Here is a 19,897-nt window from a genome sequence, read left to right as displayed (position 1 = left end):
TATATATAAATGGTCGTTTAGTTTTAATGAAGAACTCGACAAGTATACTATTCACATCGCTAACCGATTGCAAGGCGCCTAACCTCAGGCTAACTCGAAAGTTGTTAAAGATCTCTCGGTCATATTATATATTAAATCAGTTCATATAGTGGCCATGCAATTATGCGGCTCGATGTACACCTAAGTAGCTGCAAAAGTACATGGCCACTTTATGAATAAATTCCATTCATAGTCTGTCCATGTAATTTTGCGGCTCGCTTAGTTTGCTTGTTAGTTCGCTTAAGGTTCCCGATGCGCTATACGAGTGTTGAGAATATCAGCCCAACACACTATGGTCGCTCGAGCAATTACTAATTTGAATCATTAATAACTAATTTAATTGTTGGATCGAGGCTTTAGAGACATATTTATCAGCGAACATATACTGTATGTACCCACTTGTATTGTTGAAATGTCAGATATAAATGTAACTTCCAAGAGCCGATGGTAACGGTCTCAACCATTACACACATATCACAGATATTAGAATTAACTGCTAGACAATTAATTATTTAACTAATATATAACAGCATAGAATAGTTTTAATAGTCATTTACATTATAAATACCATTTACCGTGTAAGAAATGTAACTTACATTTCTTTTATAAGTTCCCGAAATAGGGATCGCTGTAGTATGTGTGTTCAATAATATTAATAGTTTTTAACTCCCGACGCAAAATAGTGTTATAAGTTTGAACCGCTATGTGTGCGTGTCTATCTGTGGCACGTAACGTGTGGTTTTCTAGCGGTGGTTCTTCGACATGTTTTGTCAAAATCGGCTCACCCGTTACATTGCATTGGGTTTTTTTTTATTTAAAATTTTATAAAGCCATTTATGGTCTTGACTTACTGACTCTGTTTATCCCCTAGTCCCTTGATTTGCTGCCTTATTGCCTGAGAAAGTTAAATGGTATCAGTTTTGTTAGGTAGCGTTAAAATTGGATTCTGGTGCTTTCGTTGGTCCATACCTAACAACAATCGGTACCGTTTAAGCTATTAGGTAACCAATTAATCGAAATTCTTTACGAGACGAAACGGAGGACAATCATTTAAAAATACTACAACACTGAAAAAAAATGTGATCTATCGAGCTCACAATAAAGTGATTTCATTACGATTAACTGCTATTACAATATCAACTAATGTACGTTCGTTCGTACGTAACGTACAAATAGTAGAATTTTACTGCTTGGTTCGATAGGCTCATATGGAAGTTTTTAAAGCATTAAACGTTAATGCAATTTCAATTGCTTTAAACGATTTTTTTTCTCAGTGAAACTACATCGTATTAGGTTTAAATTCTTACTAAATAACCTACCTACTACCTACCTAAAACAGAATATAAATAACTACTAAAAATATATAAAAGTACTAAAAGACAGCAACCTTTAAGTGTAGAATGGGAAGCGAAATTGCATACGTAGACGTGATGCTCGCGTCTTTAATGCATTCGCTTCACCGCGACTTGAAATAAATCACACCTTCAAATGAACAACGGCACACAACACCAACAACTTCATGTCGCATATGACATTACTCTCCTCGACGCTCGAAATCCACTTCTTGCACTCTCGACATTCCCAGGTTCAATGGTTGTTTTTCACATTTTCACCTTCCTACCGTTCGCGTTACAACAATAAAAGAAATTTAGATAACAAATGCCATCCGTACCTAACCTAACACACCCATTTAGATATCCGCAGTAAAAATAGCAATGAGGCATTGTTTATTTACTGAACAATTATCTTCTATTGTTTAACGACTGTATATAGCAATTAATTAGTTATTTATCGTGTTGCCGTTTTATCTTACCACATTACTGTCGCTAGCTACATTGATAGCAACTTTGCAAAACACCGATAACTGACACTGTAGGCAAGGTTATCGGCGGATGGCAAATGGTTTACTCTCTGTCGCTGATAATGCAATCGCAGAGGAGAAATTTGCTACTAACTGTCTTCATTAACCTACGACCGTAGGTAGGTTTTATCGTCTACGTCAATGGTCAGTTTCCGGGACGGCTAAGCTGTTGCTTTCTCGGTGATCCTATTTATGGAAAATATTAATATCATTACCTATATGCGCAGTGTAGGTAGATACGTCGCCATAGTTTAGGTATCTTATATGAAGCAGGATCATGAGCTCAATTCCGTAACATTAGTTACGTAACATTTTCGACATGCAAAACAATACTCGAGTAAACCACTAAACCTTTTTCATATTGATATGAGGTTTAATACATTTCTTTGAAACCATTCCTCCTATTTAAATTTCGTTAAATTTCATGAAGAAAACGGGAACAAACAAGCAGTCTTTAGACGATCTGAATATCTTATCACCCATCAGTAGTGTGGACTCAGCTGCGACGGCGCACGTGGCTGGCCACGACGGGGAATCAACTCGGCACCGCGCTCCACTGTCAACACTCAACAATCATGCTTATGTAATAGCGAAATGACGAAATAGACTCAAAAATATTCAGGATCTAACTCGTCCACACAAGATGGGAGCTACTTAGGCTAAGCCGATGTTCAAATTGCACGATAAGAGCCCTGGCCCTGATTTCGTGTATTTCGTTCAATACTATTTCCACTGCTAGGCATTAAAATTCTACTAAGTAATATAATTGAAAACCTGTAGTCATTACCATTAGATTCCCAATCTCTATCGCTCGTACCAATTTCGTAGATAGGATTTCGCCGTTTTCCACAGATTTTCGTGTAACGAAATCGAGCACTCGAAATTCATAAATCGGCCTTCTGGTAGCCTATTCGAATTATAAATATCTCATCTTAATCGGCATTATTAACGGCAACAACAGGACAGATTAATATTATAGCTTTCAAAAATACTCATACCTTACAGAACATAATTATTATTTATACAAAACTAATACAGTTAAAAGTTAAATACGAGTAGGAGAAGAGAATAATTTAATTCGATAATTGGACATGGACGAGACAGTAAAGGACCTAGGATGTTTATCGACAGCAATTTTGAGGCTTTTACTTAATTTCCGACATCTTCCATAACAAGATTCATTTGGAATTGCTTGTTCTAAAAGAATAATAAGTTAAATACCAATTCCACAAAACAGAACAAGAAGAAAAAATAAGCGTACAAAAGGCGTACAAAAAAGGAGCTATATAGGTATATGTAACGTTGAAGTTAATTTACGCTAAGTAGTTACTTATACTGGTTATATGCTATTGTATAACTAACAGAATTAAAGTGCTAAGTTAACTCACAACCATTCCATTACGTACATGAGTGATGACTCTTTTGTAAAAGAGCCGCTCGTAGAACACGCCGGCGCATTATCTAGGTGGCGTTAATGACGCCAGTTGAATGGGCACTAACTGACATAACAATCCAGCTAACGATAAAACGAAGTTAGGATAAGTAGTTTCCCATGTACCGTATTAGGTACCAACAGTACCGTCTCGTCTCGTCTGCACAGCTCCATTACAAATACTTTTAACGGAATTGCCGACGTTCTTTTCCGTCAAACTTTGCACAACTGAATTTCGTAGATATCGAGTCGCCGGCAATCAATTTGTTTTGACGGATTTATGACATTTCGTTTATCGTGAAAACATCGTGGTATTGTCAGGGAATATTTTTAATAAAAAATCGTCCCCGTCAGGCGGTTGGTATCGGGCGGGACCTCATCAAAATCGCATCAAAGCGTCCGCACACCCACTTGGTTTGCACTCGAGCATTTTTAACACCCATTTGAATTTAAATTTTACTTTATTCCCGTCGTGACGAGACACGATCTCCTTTCCATTTCATATTCTACGAGACAGAAAGCGATAAAGTAATGAGCGTTAGTGCCTCGAATCTTGACCCCAAACGACCGTTGTACATTTTATGCAATAGGTACAATCATAAAGGCAAAATCCAACGATGCGTTGCTCTTATTACTGAGTAACAAAAATAAACACACTGACGAACCCTTACAGCGTTTTGTTCAATTTGGCGTACCTATGGAATTTCACGCGCCAAAATATCTATGGAGAGCTGAAGACGCAAAATTTTTGGAACAACTCGCACCTGTAATTTCGAAATGACACACATTTTCTGTACATACATAAGCGTTCGTCGCTACGCTAGGTATTTGATTGCTTGTGTTTTCATTTTATGAAGCTTTTGTGAGGATTAACAAATTGTTGGCTTTTATGAATTCGCCGAGCTCCCTCGAGTATCGGCTACAAAGTTGCGAGAGCAATAAATGGACGAGATTTACATAAAACCGACAAGACCCTTTGACAGACAGACGCTGATGAGACGCAGACAGGTTTACAGCAGAATAAGGATGATAATGATAATTATAAGCCGTCATTATTGTCTACCGGGGCTGCCATTGCTTTACGAAGACTTGGTTTGAATTGACAGTTACATTTTATGTCAGGGTGTAAATGGGGGAAATGGGGCTATTATTTTTGTATCTACAATTGTATCTATAAAATGCGATCGCGTTAAAATTTCCCAATAAAAAACGTGGTTTCTTGTTATGTTATGTAGGTTTTGAGTATAAGTACCTACGTATTAACAAGACTTTAGACAATGGCAAATAATAGGCGGAGCGGAACGCAATGTTTCTGCCACTGCCAGAGCAAATGTATCGAGCTCCGCAAATACGCCCGTAGACTTATTGTTTGAGAAGGCGCCATTGAAAAATTGCTTGTGTCTCTGTCTGCTTAACGTTATTGGTAATATCGGCGGGGTGACAATACCGACTCGTCATTTTGGTACCTGATTGGAGCACGAGTGAAATTCATAAAATGGTAAGATTTTAATAAGACAATATCTTACAAGCAATCCAAGTAAAATTAGGCTCAAGTGCACAAATTTATAATATAAGTATCTTAAAAAGCATGTTCGCAGTACCTCCATAAAGAAAGTCTTGAGCGCTAAAACATCCGTTACTTGTTTTCTTTAATGCTTTGATCTGCACGATAACTACAAAGTTTGTAGATAAATTCAGTGACATTAAATCCGTATTTTATACGATGTTTTATAAAGATAAAGAAGTAAATAACAAGCCCTGGAAAAGTTTTCAAACACCGAACAAGTTACCTCCTTGAAATTTGTATACAAAGTCGATGACTGGTTGCCAAACATGCAAATGAACACACCAAAGGGACAGAATAAGCATAATAAAGAATGTATAGAAATGTATAAATTGATCTAAATAATTGAATTTGTTTTCTAGACACATTGTATTAGTATAAGGTATCTGAGAGCGACTAATTGGATTGCGGTGAGGTTTCTCATTTTTGCTCGGCCTCCCAGCTCTCTCCCCTGCACCGTTTCGCTTTTTGTATTTAATTTTTATCTGTACGAGCTACTTACCACCGAGTGCCGGCGACGGCAGAATATAATAGGAAAAGTTTCATTTGGCTAATTAAAAATAAGCCACCCCTGAGAACAATCCAGATTTATTGTCGTTACTCAACCTTTAGGTCGCCGGTGTCTGCTGGTTTTATTAAAAGCTCGTTTGCAAACATTTTACTTAGTAAAACGAGAACAATGAGAAACGACGACGGCGATAATGTAAATAACTTCAACTGTTTTGTTATAACTTAACATAAGAGAAAACACGAACAAAAGACCCAGGAATTATGTGCTGTTTGAGTCATCACGCTGCACACTGGCCAATATTAACTCACAAGTGTCTGGGAACTCTCAGACGATTACATATGTTCTTGATATAGATTTTGTGTGTTATATTTTACAAAATAGGTAAATTTACCTAAAACAATACGATAGATTGGTAAATCCAATTATATACAATACAGTAACAGTTTTCGTATCCGGCTACGTCAAGTATACGCTTGCGAGAGCGGCGTTCCATACAGCTCTTTAATTAAGAAATCCCATCACCTTCAATTCGGAAACTTTTAATGTGTGTACATCATTTTGCTGCGAGACGTGGAGTGTTTGAAGTGCACTTATTGCTCTCGGCTCCTCGTTTAACTGACTCTTATCTTTTGTTACCGATCTATGTGAACACCGAAACAAACATCAGAACCGCGATTTAATTTGGGAGTCGATCAACTTGTCGCTATATTATAGTACTAGAATTCAAGCGCTTTAATTCAATTTTAACTCAAGTGGAAACCAAAATCTTGTACACGGAAGTACGATGAGGACTTTTATCTAAGCGGGAAGGTTTCGGCACCATTGTAAGCTTACCGACTGGCAAGTTTCTCCACACTACGTAAAGTCGGCGTAATTAGAGGAAGCTACGATCGTCTACTCCGCTTAAATAGCCAAGTCCGACTCCTTAACCGACTCCTAGCTGGCACACCGATTCGCTTTCTGTACCTCTCCTATATTTGCCACTTCGTTACTTTGATGCACCACGCTAATGCAATGTACATTGTACATGCTTTAAGTCGTCACAAGTTTTATGTATCGGTTTACTGCCTCGCCGACTCATGGCGAGTTGTAAAGGCGACGATTGCGAGACAAAGCGTGATCGGATTGAGTAAATAAATAGTCTGCGTTTGAGTGCTCATCAATCTTACGGTACAAAAAGTAAATTGTGTAAGTTTGCAGCGCTCCGGGTTCGTCGGCCGCGCCCTGCAACCTCACTAAACTTTCGTGAGCGCGACACTTAACAATTTAATTGTCACTCATTAGTCCTTAGGCGACGTCTCTAGCGCCGTTTTGCGCCGGTTTAATTAAGTCTGTAATTCATAGACATTTCATTAGCTCTGCGCCCGCACTAACTCCTCTCTTTTTAGGTGCATTTAGCCAAATCGCTTTATTGCTGTTTGGTATTATCAATAGTGTCCGACCGAAACATGTTTTTTTGCCGAAACCGAAACCGAATGTTCGGCTTTGGCTCTAGTTTCGGCCGAAACCGAAACCGAAACCGAACCTTTTGTAGACTTGTTAAAATCGTTGAAAAAATGTCATAAAACCGCTTTTACACACATATTATGGGGCTGTCAACACCCAATGTCCTTGAAATTGATGTTACTTAAGCAGTTTTTTAAGAAAATTACTAGAGTTAGACCAAGATAATTCTGCAACGATTATTTTATTTTAAACGTCAAAACTTCTATGAAATTATGACGTATAAATAACATTTGCACTAGTTTCACTGCGTATGCTATCAAAATGATTGCAGAATTTTCTTGGTCTAACTCTATTCATTCACCAGTCAAGCCAACATGTAGATACAGGGTCAAAGAAAAACGCGAGCGCAGCGAGCGCGAATTTTTTGTTGACAATATCGCAAGGCCGGCTACCGATCTTCACCTGGGCCTAAACGTCCGAAGTGCCCCAGTGAGGCGAACTTTCATGCGAAGTCAAAGCCGTGCTTCAGGCTTCAGGATAAGTAGTTGAGCACAGACTCCAACCAATGTCCATTGTATAAAAAAGCGAGATACATATTTCCTTGAGCGCTGGTGGCCTAGCGGTAAGAGCGTGCGACTTTTAATCCGAAGGTCGCAGGTACAAACCCCGGCTCGTACCAATAAGTTTTTCGAAAGTTATATACGAAATATCATTTGATATTTACTATTTTCTTTTCGGTGAAGGAAAAACATCGTGAGGAAGCCGGACTAGTCCCGATAAGGCCTAGTTTACTCTCTGGGTGCTAGTGCCTACGCCAATTCTTGGGATTAGTTGTCAATTTGACCCCAGGCTCCCATGAGCCGTGGCAAAAATTCCGGGATTACGCGAGGAAGATGATGAGTTTTCTTATTATTCCTTTGCCCAGGCCCAGTAACATGCGACAGTGCTATCTCATTTACTCAGATACAATTAGACAGTGTGCGCGATATAGGTATTAACAGCCTCTTAAGACTGCGTCGACCGTCTAGTGGCGCCCTCATTAGTGGAATTGTGTTTTATACAATTAATAATAATAATTAACCAATTAATTTCTATACATGTATCAGTATATGTAGGTACATATTAATATTGTTGTCCTACTTATTCCCCAACTTTTGGTCTTTGTCACATAGTTTAGTTTCATAGTACGAAGTACCATTTCGTAAGTTTCGGCCCGGCCGAAAGGTTCGGCCGTTTTTTGGCCGAAACCGAAACTACAGCCGAAACATGATTTTTTGGCCGAAACTGGCCGAAACCGAAACCGAAACCGAACCTTCGGTCGGACACTAATTATCAATCACAAAATATCTAAAGCATATGTCAAGTCACCAGCTGCTCGCTGGAATTAATCAATCATAAGCGAGCAGTCCTCGTACCCTGTTATTTATCACTCGAAATTGACGGCATGTGTCTGAATTACAGTACACAAATGGAAGGACGCATTAACACCACGCAACAAATTTTCGGAATGATTTAAAATGTTTGTCGTAAACGGAACGTTCGTGTCGGAGTTGGGAAGTAAGATATCGTGGCGGTGTCCGGATGGCCCGCCCCGCCTCGTCTCTTGGCAAACTGCACTGTACTGCACTGCAAATCATACTGAGTTTGTTTGCGTAGGTCAACGCTCCCGCCGGGTACGTTTATGTGTTCCTGGTGTCACGTCGCTCTCTAATAATAGAATAATAGGAATGTTTAACATCAATACATGCTGACTAGAATGCGCAAGTTCTGCGGATGATGGGTTCTGCATTCATCGCCGCCGATCGGCTTTAGCCGCGATGCAACTTTGAAATGTTTGCCTTGTTCCCGTCGACTTCCAAACTGTTAACAAAAGGGTTTACAGAAGCTGCGCTGAAAATGAAAACGCGTGTTTGATCGAGCGTTGCGTGCCGCGCACGCTTCGGCAGTTCATAATATGTTTAATCAAGTCATACATTGGCGTAGTCTGAAGCAGCAACTCGTTAAACTTTCATTATTATCCGCTCTCACAAATTGGTCGTACGTGAACGAATCCGCGCACAATCGATCTCGCTCGCGAGCCTTTGTTTGACTTCGACTCCGAATTCAGCGTAATTGCCTTTCAGCCTTTCATTATTCAACTTTATGCAGTCATTTACTTGCGTTATTACGAAGGGAGAGTTGCTGCGGTAAGTGTCGTGGGTGGATGCATTAATCGTAATATGTAAATGTGGGGATATGAAATATTGAAATTGCGAACGGGGTTTTACAATAACGTCTGTGCTAGACGCGATGGGGTCGGCCCTTGTTTTCTTGTTCGTACACCTGAAACACGTATACTCTCGTTCTCTTGTGTTATTTTACAGTCTTATCTTATTTTTGAAACATCTCAGACGCTCAATCGGATTTGCTATGCAATACGTTTACGTTCGTATTCATCGCATTTATGAATCAGAATTTCAACATTGATAACCCGTCTAAGTTTCTTATCTTGTAGCTAAAATGTATTAAACATTAAAATTATCGTCAGTCAGACCCCATATGGAGTACTGCTGTCACCTTTGGGCAGGAGCACCTGGATGCCAGCTTGGACCCTTCGACTCAGTCCAAAGGCGCGCTGTAAGAATCGTCGATGATCCCAAACTCACAAGCGGTATTGAACCTTTAAGTCTAAGGAGAGATTTTGCCTCCTTGTATGTGTTCTACCGCTTGTACAATGGGCTGTGCTCTGAGGAACTATTTGACATGATGCTAACGGCCGCTTTCTATCACCGCACCGCTCGTCGTCGGCAGGGTGTTCATCCTCACACCCTAGAACCTAAATGGTCGCGTACTGTGCGATTTAAGAGGAATTTTCTCCCGCGGACGCTCCGGCTGTGGAATGAGCTCCCTTCCGAGGGTTTCCCGAGGGTCTACAGTATGGGCACAGTATAATAAATAGTACTAACGTACAGTATGGACACTCCCTGCCTCCCGTTGAAAGTGCCGCCCACCCGCTCTCGGTTACCTCTCAGTTACCGGCTGGCAAGGACGCGACGACGCGGTGCGCAGAGCGGAGGCCACGTAAAATATTAAATAAATATTTACAAATCCTTTTGTAATGGGCGTGTGTTGTGCTGTGTACGGTTGTTTAAGCTCTATAAACGACAAAACTAAAAGAAAGTTCCACAGATTCCCATTGTATGAATCAAGGCAAGTACATACCCAGTTATTTTTAAAGCGTTTTATGTTTTAGTAGAATACCAACTTACAATAGGTACTTATGTTTAGTATTTCTTTTACCCTATCAGTTTTAGATCTAAACCTATCAGATCACACTGAAAACAACACAATATCTATATGAACAAAAAAACATGTTTTCAACTTACGTAATATTTTGGTGGCCTGAATTTCCTTACAAAAATTTTGTTACTTCGTTTATACTGATTCAAAATAGGAAACTATTGTATAAATCGAGCTTAGATACCCACCTTACAGCATAATATGATTCTTATTTCTTCCTAATTCGCGCAATGAGTTTTGGGTCATTGAGGTCATCGAACTTGTCAACAAAATGGCGGTAACCCTAGCACGTCTTATCTCACTCACACAAGCATGGTACGCGTTCACCTACACAAGCTTAGACTGTGTGCGTAGGAACGCTTTTGTTTCATACATTTGATCGCCAGTGTCCGGGGTGTGGTATGGGATTCTTCAAAAAAGGAGTCAGGTTTTTAAAAGGTCGGCAACTCGCATGTAACACCTCTGGAGTTGCAGGCGTCCATAGGCTACGGTGACTGCTTACCATCAGGCGGGCCGTATGCTTGTTTGCCACCGATGTAGTATAAAAAAAATCGTCAGTACCTTCGGCCGATCAGATTTAAATGGAGAGAGGACATGGCGGATGGAATCTTAGGATTGTGCGGGGTTAATTGTAACAGTAATTTTGTGTTGTTGTAGATCGAAGACGAGGGCAACCACGGCAACGACGACACGCGGCTGTTCATCCTGTCCACGCTGGCCGGGCAGCACAAGCCGCGCGTGACGTGCGCGCTCTGCGAGGACACTCTGCACGTGTTCGACCGCTACCCGCTCGTCGACGGCACCTTCTTCCTCAGCCCCAAGCAGCACACCAGCGGCGCTGTCGAGGTATTTAAATGGTTTTATGTTCTCATATCACTACAATTGCGTAACGTACAACAGAAGTGGCTATAAAAACAAAAATGGTCAAAGTGGTGTACAATCCGTGCTTTTCACTTAGCAGACCGTATAAGAATTACTTGGCGTGATGATAAGATTTATGGACCTGCTCTTAGGTAAGTACTAAATTTATCTCAACACTTAATATAAACGCATCTGTAATCACCACTTACTTGGAATGTAAATAATATTAGTATGCAGAACGTGACTTATTTCAACGAAACTCGCAAAACGGAGATTTAGTGCCAACGTTCAACCAATACCAATACAATATTAAAACGACTTAGCTGTTGTTATGTCGTTGTAGCCATAGTGACATTGCATACCTTTAAAATTACTTGTTTTCTCGGCGAAGTACAACGAATTAAGAATGATATTTGCTAAGCTCATGCTTTTGAACACCGAGGGTTTCAATTTTAATCGTTGACTCGGATTTCAACAAGCATAAAACAAATAGCAGGTTCGTTTCATTGTTTACCGTGGGGATCTCTAAGCAGTCTCTTGTCTTGATATTCTTATTTGTCACACGGCACGGAAGATACCAACTTTTCCTAACTGGATTGTTTGTTGGGTGGAGTTCAGAAACTTAAATAAGATCCCGCAGAGTTTATTTAAGTATAGAAATAACATAACGTCTGTAGCAGCTCATATGTCGGAGAACGCCCGAGTAACTTCTCGACTGTGCTGTTTGCTTATGGAATTAGAGACGAACACGGGCCCAGGGATACTCGTATGTTTGTTTGACAGCAGAATTAGCATACGTGCACTTACGGTTTACGTCTACGAGCACTTTGCATTTATTACTCTGAAATAAACTCTTAAAAATTTAATACTGTACCTGCAAATAAAACTATTATGAAACGCAGCCATAACATTTAGTTTATTTAGTTTTTTTTTATTAGCCTACTTTAGTGTCTCACCGTTTTCTCCACTCGAATCTGTCATCGGCGTCGGCGAGTTTATATAGCTTGCATATAATAATTACATTGTATAGTTCGTTTTTTTAGCATTAGAAATAAGGTAAACAATCTTGATGTGTCTTTTAATTGAAAAACACATTTTAAAAATAAGTTACGGCAAATATGTAACAATTATGAATCTAATACGATCATTTATATTCTTCTGCTTTCAGAAGTAATAGTTACTGATTTTTAAAAAGTGTTTTTCAATTAAAAGACATGTCAAGATCGCTTACCTTCTTTGAAGTTCTTTCTAATGCTAAAAAAACGAACTATAAATATAATACTATGATATTATTATGATATATTACCATAGTTAGCTTAACACACTCTGGGTTCAAATTCTGGTAAGGGCATTTTATATCTGTTGATCACAAATATTTGTTCCTGAGTTATGGATGTTTTAGTATGTATCTATATAATTATTATCTAACTATAAATCGTCGTTTGGCAGGTACTAAGATACACCACAAGCCTTACTGAGGGGCTAGGTCGATTTGTGTAAGATTGCTCCATAATATGTAATGATTACCTACGCGTATCTTAAGCTTTATCTTTTAGAGTTTTTTTTTTGTTTTGATGTGGGTTAACACAATCAGCATACTCTATTTTAACTTAAAAAAATATCGTAAGGCACTGATTCAAATGATATTTTTTGATATGTGCTTTTTAATATAATTATTGACGGATATTAAGTTATAAAATATTTTTTCCTTGTGGCCAGGTGAAAGTGGAAGGGCGCACGCAATACCTGACGTGCGTGTGCATGGGGTGTCTGGAGCGCTGCGAGCCGGAGCGCACCATCCGCTGCCGGTTCTGCAGCCAGAAGTGGGACGGCGCGTCGCTGGTGCTCGGCACCATGTACTCCTACGACATCTTCATGGCGACGCCGTGCTGCGCTGACCGATTGAAGGTAAATTCATAACCAATTTAATTATTGTTATAAGTATAACGGAATCTAAATACTCTAATGAAGTCTTCCAAATAAAAGTTGACTATCCAAAAAACTGTAGATTTGCCACAATTACAGTACGTTTATAAATAAACTCTAATAGTATATCGCTAACCAACGCATGTCTATTTGTCCGACAGTGCAACAGTTGCTACAAGCCGCTCCTGCACCCACAGCAACGGCTGAACTACTCCGACTACTCTCACCCGGTGACGTGCCCGCACTGCCGCGTCCTCGACACGCATTTCGTCAAGCCGTTGACCTACTGCTTCACAAAACGGGCGTACCCGGTGTTCCAGCAGTGGCCATAACAGACGGCGGTGCCGGGCCACTCACCCGGCACCCCCACTGAAGGCTGGAGCCTGGCGCCGTCGCCTCCGCGGCGCGCCTCGCCGCCTGCGCTGCGCCCCGTCGTCAACACGAGCATGGCCACGCGCCCGCCCGAGACTGGCACGCCCGAGGAGCCCGTTGTCACCAAGTACACCGCGCCAACGCTGGCCAGCATCACCGAGTCGCTGTCCCTGCTCGGGCTCAGCCCCGAGACGCTCGCGATGAGCTTCGGCGAGACGCTAGCCGACCGCTACCTGGCCGCGTTGCGCCCCAAGCCTGCGCCGGCGCCCGTGGAGCGGCCGTCGCTCGGCGGCTGCGGCGCCCCTCGCCGCACGCCGCTCGCCGACCCCTCGCAACTCCAACTCTTCTCCAGCGACTTCATCGACTACTTAAACCAGATCGCGTAACTCCTCCGTGTCTGTAGAACTTTTTCGTGTTTTGGTGTGATCCTCACAGACTCTTCATAACGCGTCTAGTGACAGACGCTAGGAATAATTTCTGTTAAATTAAGTTGGTATTATTGGAAATAATTTATATTATATGTCGGTTTAGATCGTACTATTGATTTTATTTTAATTTTATTGTGTACTTTGTTGATTAGATGTTGATTTTTAACAAAAACAATTAGCAGCGGCACCAGAAATTGCATTTTTTGTTTTACTTTTGGTTGAAATTAAAAACTCGAATCGGTTTTCTTTCCTTTTAAAGGAACTTAAAGTGAGTGTTTAAATTATTGATTACCTTCTACGACAGTGATACCGACCCTATCTGATAGGGCGATCGAGTGGTGTGTTATTTAGTTCAATTTAGTTTATTAGTTATGTTTTATTTTAGCAAAATTTTAAACCTAACTTAAGTGTTATACAATAATTATTTTTGTAACTAGGTTTATCGCGATCTTTTTATTTCTTCCCACCAGAATGGCTCTTTGTAGAACTTCACCAAGATGCCATGTTAGGTTATGGTCTTGAATCATTTTTAATTTCTAACATTTTTCACATTACTTTAATCAATATGATAGAGGATTATAACTATAAGTCATTGCTGTGTCACCAATAATATGATTAGCTTGTCTATATCTATTATAATTATTGTATGTACCTATAAGGTTATGTATCGTAACAGTTGTTTTAGTTGTTTTTTTTTTCGGTGATTAGTGGAGTGCCAGCATCAATATGAACACGAATACCTCTGTGTTGTACCAAGTGAAACGTCTGTGTCGTGCCATATCACAAGATAAATTACATTTTATACAATCCAAATTATTGACGTGTTAGCAATCCGCTAATCATTAAGTTTTCTATTTCCACAGACTTTAATTAATAAGAAGACACGATTTTCATTTGTTTTATGTTGAATATGAAAACTTTCATTTTATTTCCGTGGTTAGGTTAAGGGTTTTCTTATAATTATCATGAATGTCTATTTAATTTATAAGTGAATAGCGCTTTAAAATTTACTAAGCGTATAAGTGATGTGCACATTTACTCAGTAACTGTTTAAAGTTAATATTTTAGGTAAGGTTTTTATACTTTGATACTTATTACTCGCAAAGTGATTGATTACAAGTGATAAAACGTAGTACTAGTGCGTGTATATAGGATAACAAGTGGTGCGGATCAGTTGAGGCGTAGGGGCTCGCACCGTGTGCTCCACTCCGCGCTCCGGCGCGGCGCCGGCGGGACCTCCGCACGACTCGGGCTCACTTCGACTTGTGTTCCGAACACGGAGTGGAACACACTCACTGGGTCAACGTGATATCTGCGAACTCGTTCGCTACATGTTAGGCAATAATTCTAAAAAAGACTTGACACTTTTTATAGGTAAAAATTTTGCATTAACATCTATAATCGTAACTGCCATTTACATTTTAACTAAACTAATCGCTGTTCATTAAAGTAATTAGTTCAGGTTCTTGTTGCGTAGTAAAGTAGAATCAGTCATCATTATCACGCGCGTTGTCACGCCATCATCCGCATCACTGCACCTCATGAGCGTCATCTTCATCCGGCACGGTTTGAGTGGGGGCGAGCTGCGCAACTAGGCCCGCTACGTCCGAGCTGGCTGGCCCGGCCCGGCCCGGCGCTTCAACATAACGACCATACCCATCTTTATTGGCAATACCTACAAATTACTTCTTAAATTACCTAATATTGAATCACATCTATCCATGGGCCATAGTTGCCAGGTCGCCTTGTGTGGTTGTAGTACCTCCTAATATTTTAAGATTAGTGTCCTCCGCTTAATCGTTATCTACTCTAAGAATATATATTATATCTATCTAACTGAAACAGTACGTTATCATAGCACGGTGTATTAATAATGTAAATAACACCGTTTCGTGTACTATTCGCAGAAGCTTATCGAAAGTTTAATGAAGTACATTGTACTATTGCATAATTCTAGAATAGCCGTAAATCGATAGTACATAATTTCAACAATATCAAAGATCCCTAATTATTTTAGCATTCGCGGCGGCGCTGTAATGACGTTTCATATGTTATACAATTTTAATTTTATCGAAGTTTGCTCGTTCGTATATAGAATTATATTTAAAAGTTTAATGTGCATTTACTTAATGCGTGTTAATATAATATCGTATCCATAAAATATTTGAAAAATTAAGGTAAAAAACGAGCTGTTGTTGGTATATTTAGAAAAATATTAAAAATGATACCAGATCATCTGATGGTGGCCATGTACAAATGAGAAAAGTGAACCGTCATTACAGCGCGCTCTAGTGAAGGCGACACAAAGTATAATATCATATTCTCTAATAGTCAATACAGAGCCATCTACGTAGAAGAATAATCAGACCTGGCTGCGCGGGCGCCCGACCTGCGTCGGGCCCCGTCGGCTTGGATCCCTTTCCGGTACAAATTCAGAATATGCTATTTTGGAGTCATGAGATCCGTTAATATATCATAGTCCTCCGTAAGCAAGGATGTTTATTTAATAGATATTTAAAATCTATGTCATTACCTCTCTAGATACTATAATAGTAAAATTATAGTTGTATCAGCGTAACACAAATTAAAATTCCTTTTTAATAAAGTATTGAAAATCCCATATTATAAATAAATATAGATATGTCTGTACTTTCAGTTATAGAGTACAACACCAAAAAACCGTAATCGAATGTTCAAATCCATTTTATATCATATAAGATATGATCATTTTTCTTAATTGAATGTTTACAAATGTTACATGCGTCTTGACAAGCCAAATAACTACCACTATACCTTTTGATAAAGCTAAGATACGTACTTACATAGGTACCAAACAAGTCGATGTATTTTTTGCCATTGGTTGGGGTTACAATTTCCCGTAGAGTAGGTAGAATCATAATTTGAGTAGTCTTCGTTATAATTTATTTACCAATCATTAAATTGAGGTCAATCCTAGGTTAAAAATTCGTTACTATTTTAAAACAATCCGAGCATTATTGACAAGATTCGTAATATTCTGGTTTGTCAGGACACGGTTGTTTTCCGTTAAATTGAAAAAAAAATGTTCGTCATTATCTAAGTATAATTTGTCGATTCTTATAATTATTTCACAAGTACTTTCCGTACGATTTAAATAACTATTGAAGGTTGTGTAGTGTACCCGGACGCAGTAGAAACCCCTCTTTACAATCAGAGGTACATAATCGAAAGTGTTTGATTATTCACATTTTAGTCACTTAGTTACTTGTTCAGTTTTAATATATTTAATTACACAACGTTGCATATTTTCCTAGTTTATTTGCACATATTTGTTAAATTTTGTATCTAATGACAATTTTATTTAGACACGACATTTCTTCATGTTGAATTAAATGTGGTGTAATTTAGTGAATTGCTTAAAAGTACAAAGAAACAATTTGTTACTTTTGCAAATTTTATAAAGTAAATACATATTAAAGATAAATCTGGACTAGATAATCTTTACGAAATAGTTGCTGTGAATCCTACTGTAACCCGCAATTGTTTCATCGCAAGAGCGTCTAACAGTTACATTCATTTTAATATAAACATTTTGTTTTTCGTTGGTTGAAATTTAGGAGCGAAAATTGTTACTTATTATAAAAGCTATATCACGTATTAATTTTTTATTACTTTATCACTAATATTATCATACAAGTACATAATTATGTATAAGTAAGTAGATGCGCACTGTAAGTAGGAATCGTCATCGGCATAATATTCGTTGAACTTACTCTCTCGCTTCCTAGGTTTAATCTAACCTCGTTTCGTCGTAGTCCTTGTTTAGATCTTAGGGTTTTCTTTAACGAAGATCGTGTGAATGGAATGAGTGTATGTGGTCACATTTAACATTATTTTTAGTCATCGTCATAATTCTTACATAGTAGGTACTTTTTATTGCTAATGCATCCTCGTGCCAAGCGAGTTGTTAGTAAATCGTGTACGTTCTGGTCATAGGTGCTGCGTTCGCGCAGCATTAACATTTAGATGTGAACTAACTTAATATCTTTCCGTGATATAAGTAATGTAGTTTTACGAATCAATGGTATAGGCCAGCCATATTATCAAGTGAATGTTGGTAGAGAATCCATGCCTAACTGGTGACATTTTGTTTCGTAAAAACCGTATGATCAAATATGTATCGGCTGGGATATCAATTGCCAAATGTTTATAAACAATTTACTGAAGCACTTAATGAATCCTAATATTTTCAATAACATCAGCTAAATAAAACTATAAATTCAAATATTGTAGATGTTAGAATCCATCCGCTTCACTTAGATCGTGGTAATATTTTTACACTAACCCATGGAAGGCGCCATAAGATTGGGTCATTACAGTATGGCCCACATCAGGTTGTCGTCAATGTGACATTCAGACCCGGCGACCAATCGACGCTCAAATTCCACTTACCCATTGGCTGACTTTTGTATACGGCTGTTATTGGTTAGTGAAAGATGCAAATCAAACGTGTTAATTATATTTTGATACTCGATGTTTTCTACACTAATGTAGTCGTTCATATTTAACTTTCGTATTTACGTAGTGTAGATAGGTTTCGTCAGACGTCACATTCGATCGCATTTAGAAGTTTCGATGGACCATTTAAAAATGTGATTATACCGTTTAGCCTAGTGAACAGACTGTTTATCGCCGACCTTTACAATTAGATTTATAATAGACTGAAGCAATCAACATCAACAGTTTTAATCGAACTTACAAATGCGATATGAGTGAGGAAGTGATATTAACGTCGGTAGATTCCTACATATTTCGAAATTTTTGGCTCTTAAAGCCGTCTTCTAAAATTGAGACACTCCTAAATGTTAGAGGTAAATACACGTAAGCTTCAGGTTGATCTTCAAAAAATGTGAATTTTGTAATGACGATTAAATTGGTGATAATCTTACGAATTGGCTAAAGATAATAATTAAGTTATTGCGTGGCAATTAGATTAACATTTTTACTACGTAATGCGCGGGGTGCATCAGGGTATGAGTGTCATAATTTGTAAAAACTAAAAACTTTTGTACTTTGGTAACAGTAACGAATAATTTAGTGGTAACATTTTTCTATTAATATGTATAATGCTTAAAATAAGCGTCAAATAATATACGTTTTTTTACTGGAACTGTAGATGTAGTATTTTTGTAAGACTATGCGAGACATGGGCTCGCAGTACGTGTATCACGGCGATAATAGGTATGGTATAATGTGTAAACCGACCGCGTGTTGGAGACCAGTTGGAGAAGCAGCCTGGAGCGACGGGCGGCCAGCCCGCGGCTGCCGCTCAGTTCCAAGGCTTCTTCTTGATCTATGGAACGACCGCGATGTCGTTATTATAGTTAGGAAGTAAGTTTTTTACTGTCTGTGCGTTTTATAACTGATCAGATGCTTTGTAAAAGTAATGTCCACCGTTCTGCGAGTCATCGCATTTAATTAGTCTCCCAAATGGAGGCCAATCGCGAAATACTAAGTATTCCTGTGACTTTTTAAAGGTCCTGCATTCTGGCACCCGTTTCGACGGGCCTGTTTGCCATTCGACGGCTGCAGGTGTGCTAAGACGGTGTCGTATTAATAGAGCCAAAGCATCTCATTATTCTAAAAGTTTCTTGTCGTTTATAGTATTGTATGTTTGCGCGAATGAATAACCTCACTCCTTAATTTCTTGTGTAGATACAGTTAGTTATCTACACACATTAATCATTACTAGTTAATATTGAGTGTGGTAATGTCAGATGTGTTGTTTTACGCAGATCTCCTTGTTTACTTACAATTTGATGGAATATGGATAAGGATCAGGGAAAGAAAGAAGCTCAGAAGGAAAACGCCAATTTATTAATTTTAAGTAACTTTAAGTGCTTGAATTACTTGTAAGAGTCGCTTTAAAATATTCATAAAAATATACCATTGAAATAAATATTTATATAAACTTTGATACGTCTCAACGTATTATTTTTGTACATTTGGAGTCGATGCTTAAGGAATTGGCACAAAAAAGGTAGAATTAAGAAATTTCAGAAAGTAAGAAGAAAAGTTCCATTTTGTAATTCAAAAATACTGAAAGCTATTAATTTGTAACGATAGTGAGCGTTGTATTGTCTATTTTGTAATGTTGGTGAAGCATGAGTAGATTGTAAGTTTGTTTCAGAAAATTGTA

General features: G+C 38.7%; 2 protein-coding genes across 2 annotated transcripts in view; both read left to right on the top strand.

The window, feature by feature from the left end:
- LOC134797526 (headcase protein) overlaps positions 1-13,251 on the top strand; it is a 66,970-nt gene extending 53,719 nt beyond the window's left edge. The window contains exons 3-5 of the mRNA XM_063769801.1: positions 10,790-10,978; positions 12,713-12,901; positions 13,081-13,251. Of these exons, the coding sequence (XP_063625871.1) occupies positions 10,790-10,978; positions 12,713-12,901; positions 13,081-13,251 (549 nt within the window). The remainder of the gene's footprint in view (positions 1-10,789; positions 10,979-12,712; positions 12,902-13,080) is intronic.
- A 114-nt stretch (positions 13,252-13,365) lies between these two features.
- On the top strand, positions 13,366-13,828 carry LOC134797903 (uncharacterized). The gene has a single exon (XM_063770252.1). It carries the CDS (start codon positions 13,366-13,368, stop codon positions 13,675-13,677), a length of 312 nt encoding a protein of 103 aa, XP_063626322.1. The 3' UTR covers positions 13,678-13,828.
- The last annotated feature ends 6,069 nt before the right edge of the window (positions 13,829-19,897 follow it).

The sequence above is a fragment of the Cydia splendana genome, chromosome 1 (assembly GCF_910591565.1).
Source record: "Cydia splendana chromosome 1, ilCydSple1.2, whole genome shotgun sequence".
Classification (NCBI taxonomy): domain Eukaryota; kingdom Metazoa; phylum Arthropoda; class Insecta; order Lepidoptera; family Tortricidae; genus Cydia; species Cydia splendana.
This window is presented reverse-complemented; position numbering and strand designations above follow the sequence as displayed.

Excerpts from the sequence above, each read along its gene's own strand:
- LOC134797903 (XM_063770252.1), top strand. The coding sequence starts at position 13,366 with ATGGCCACGCGCCCGCCCGAGACTGGCACGCCCGAGGAGCCCGTTGTC.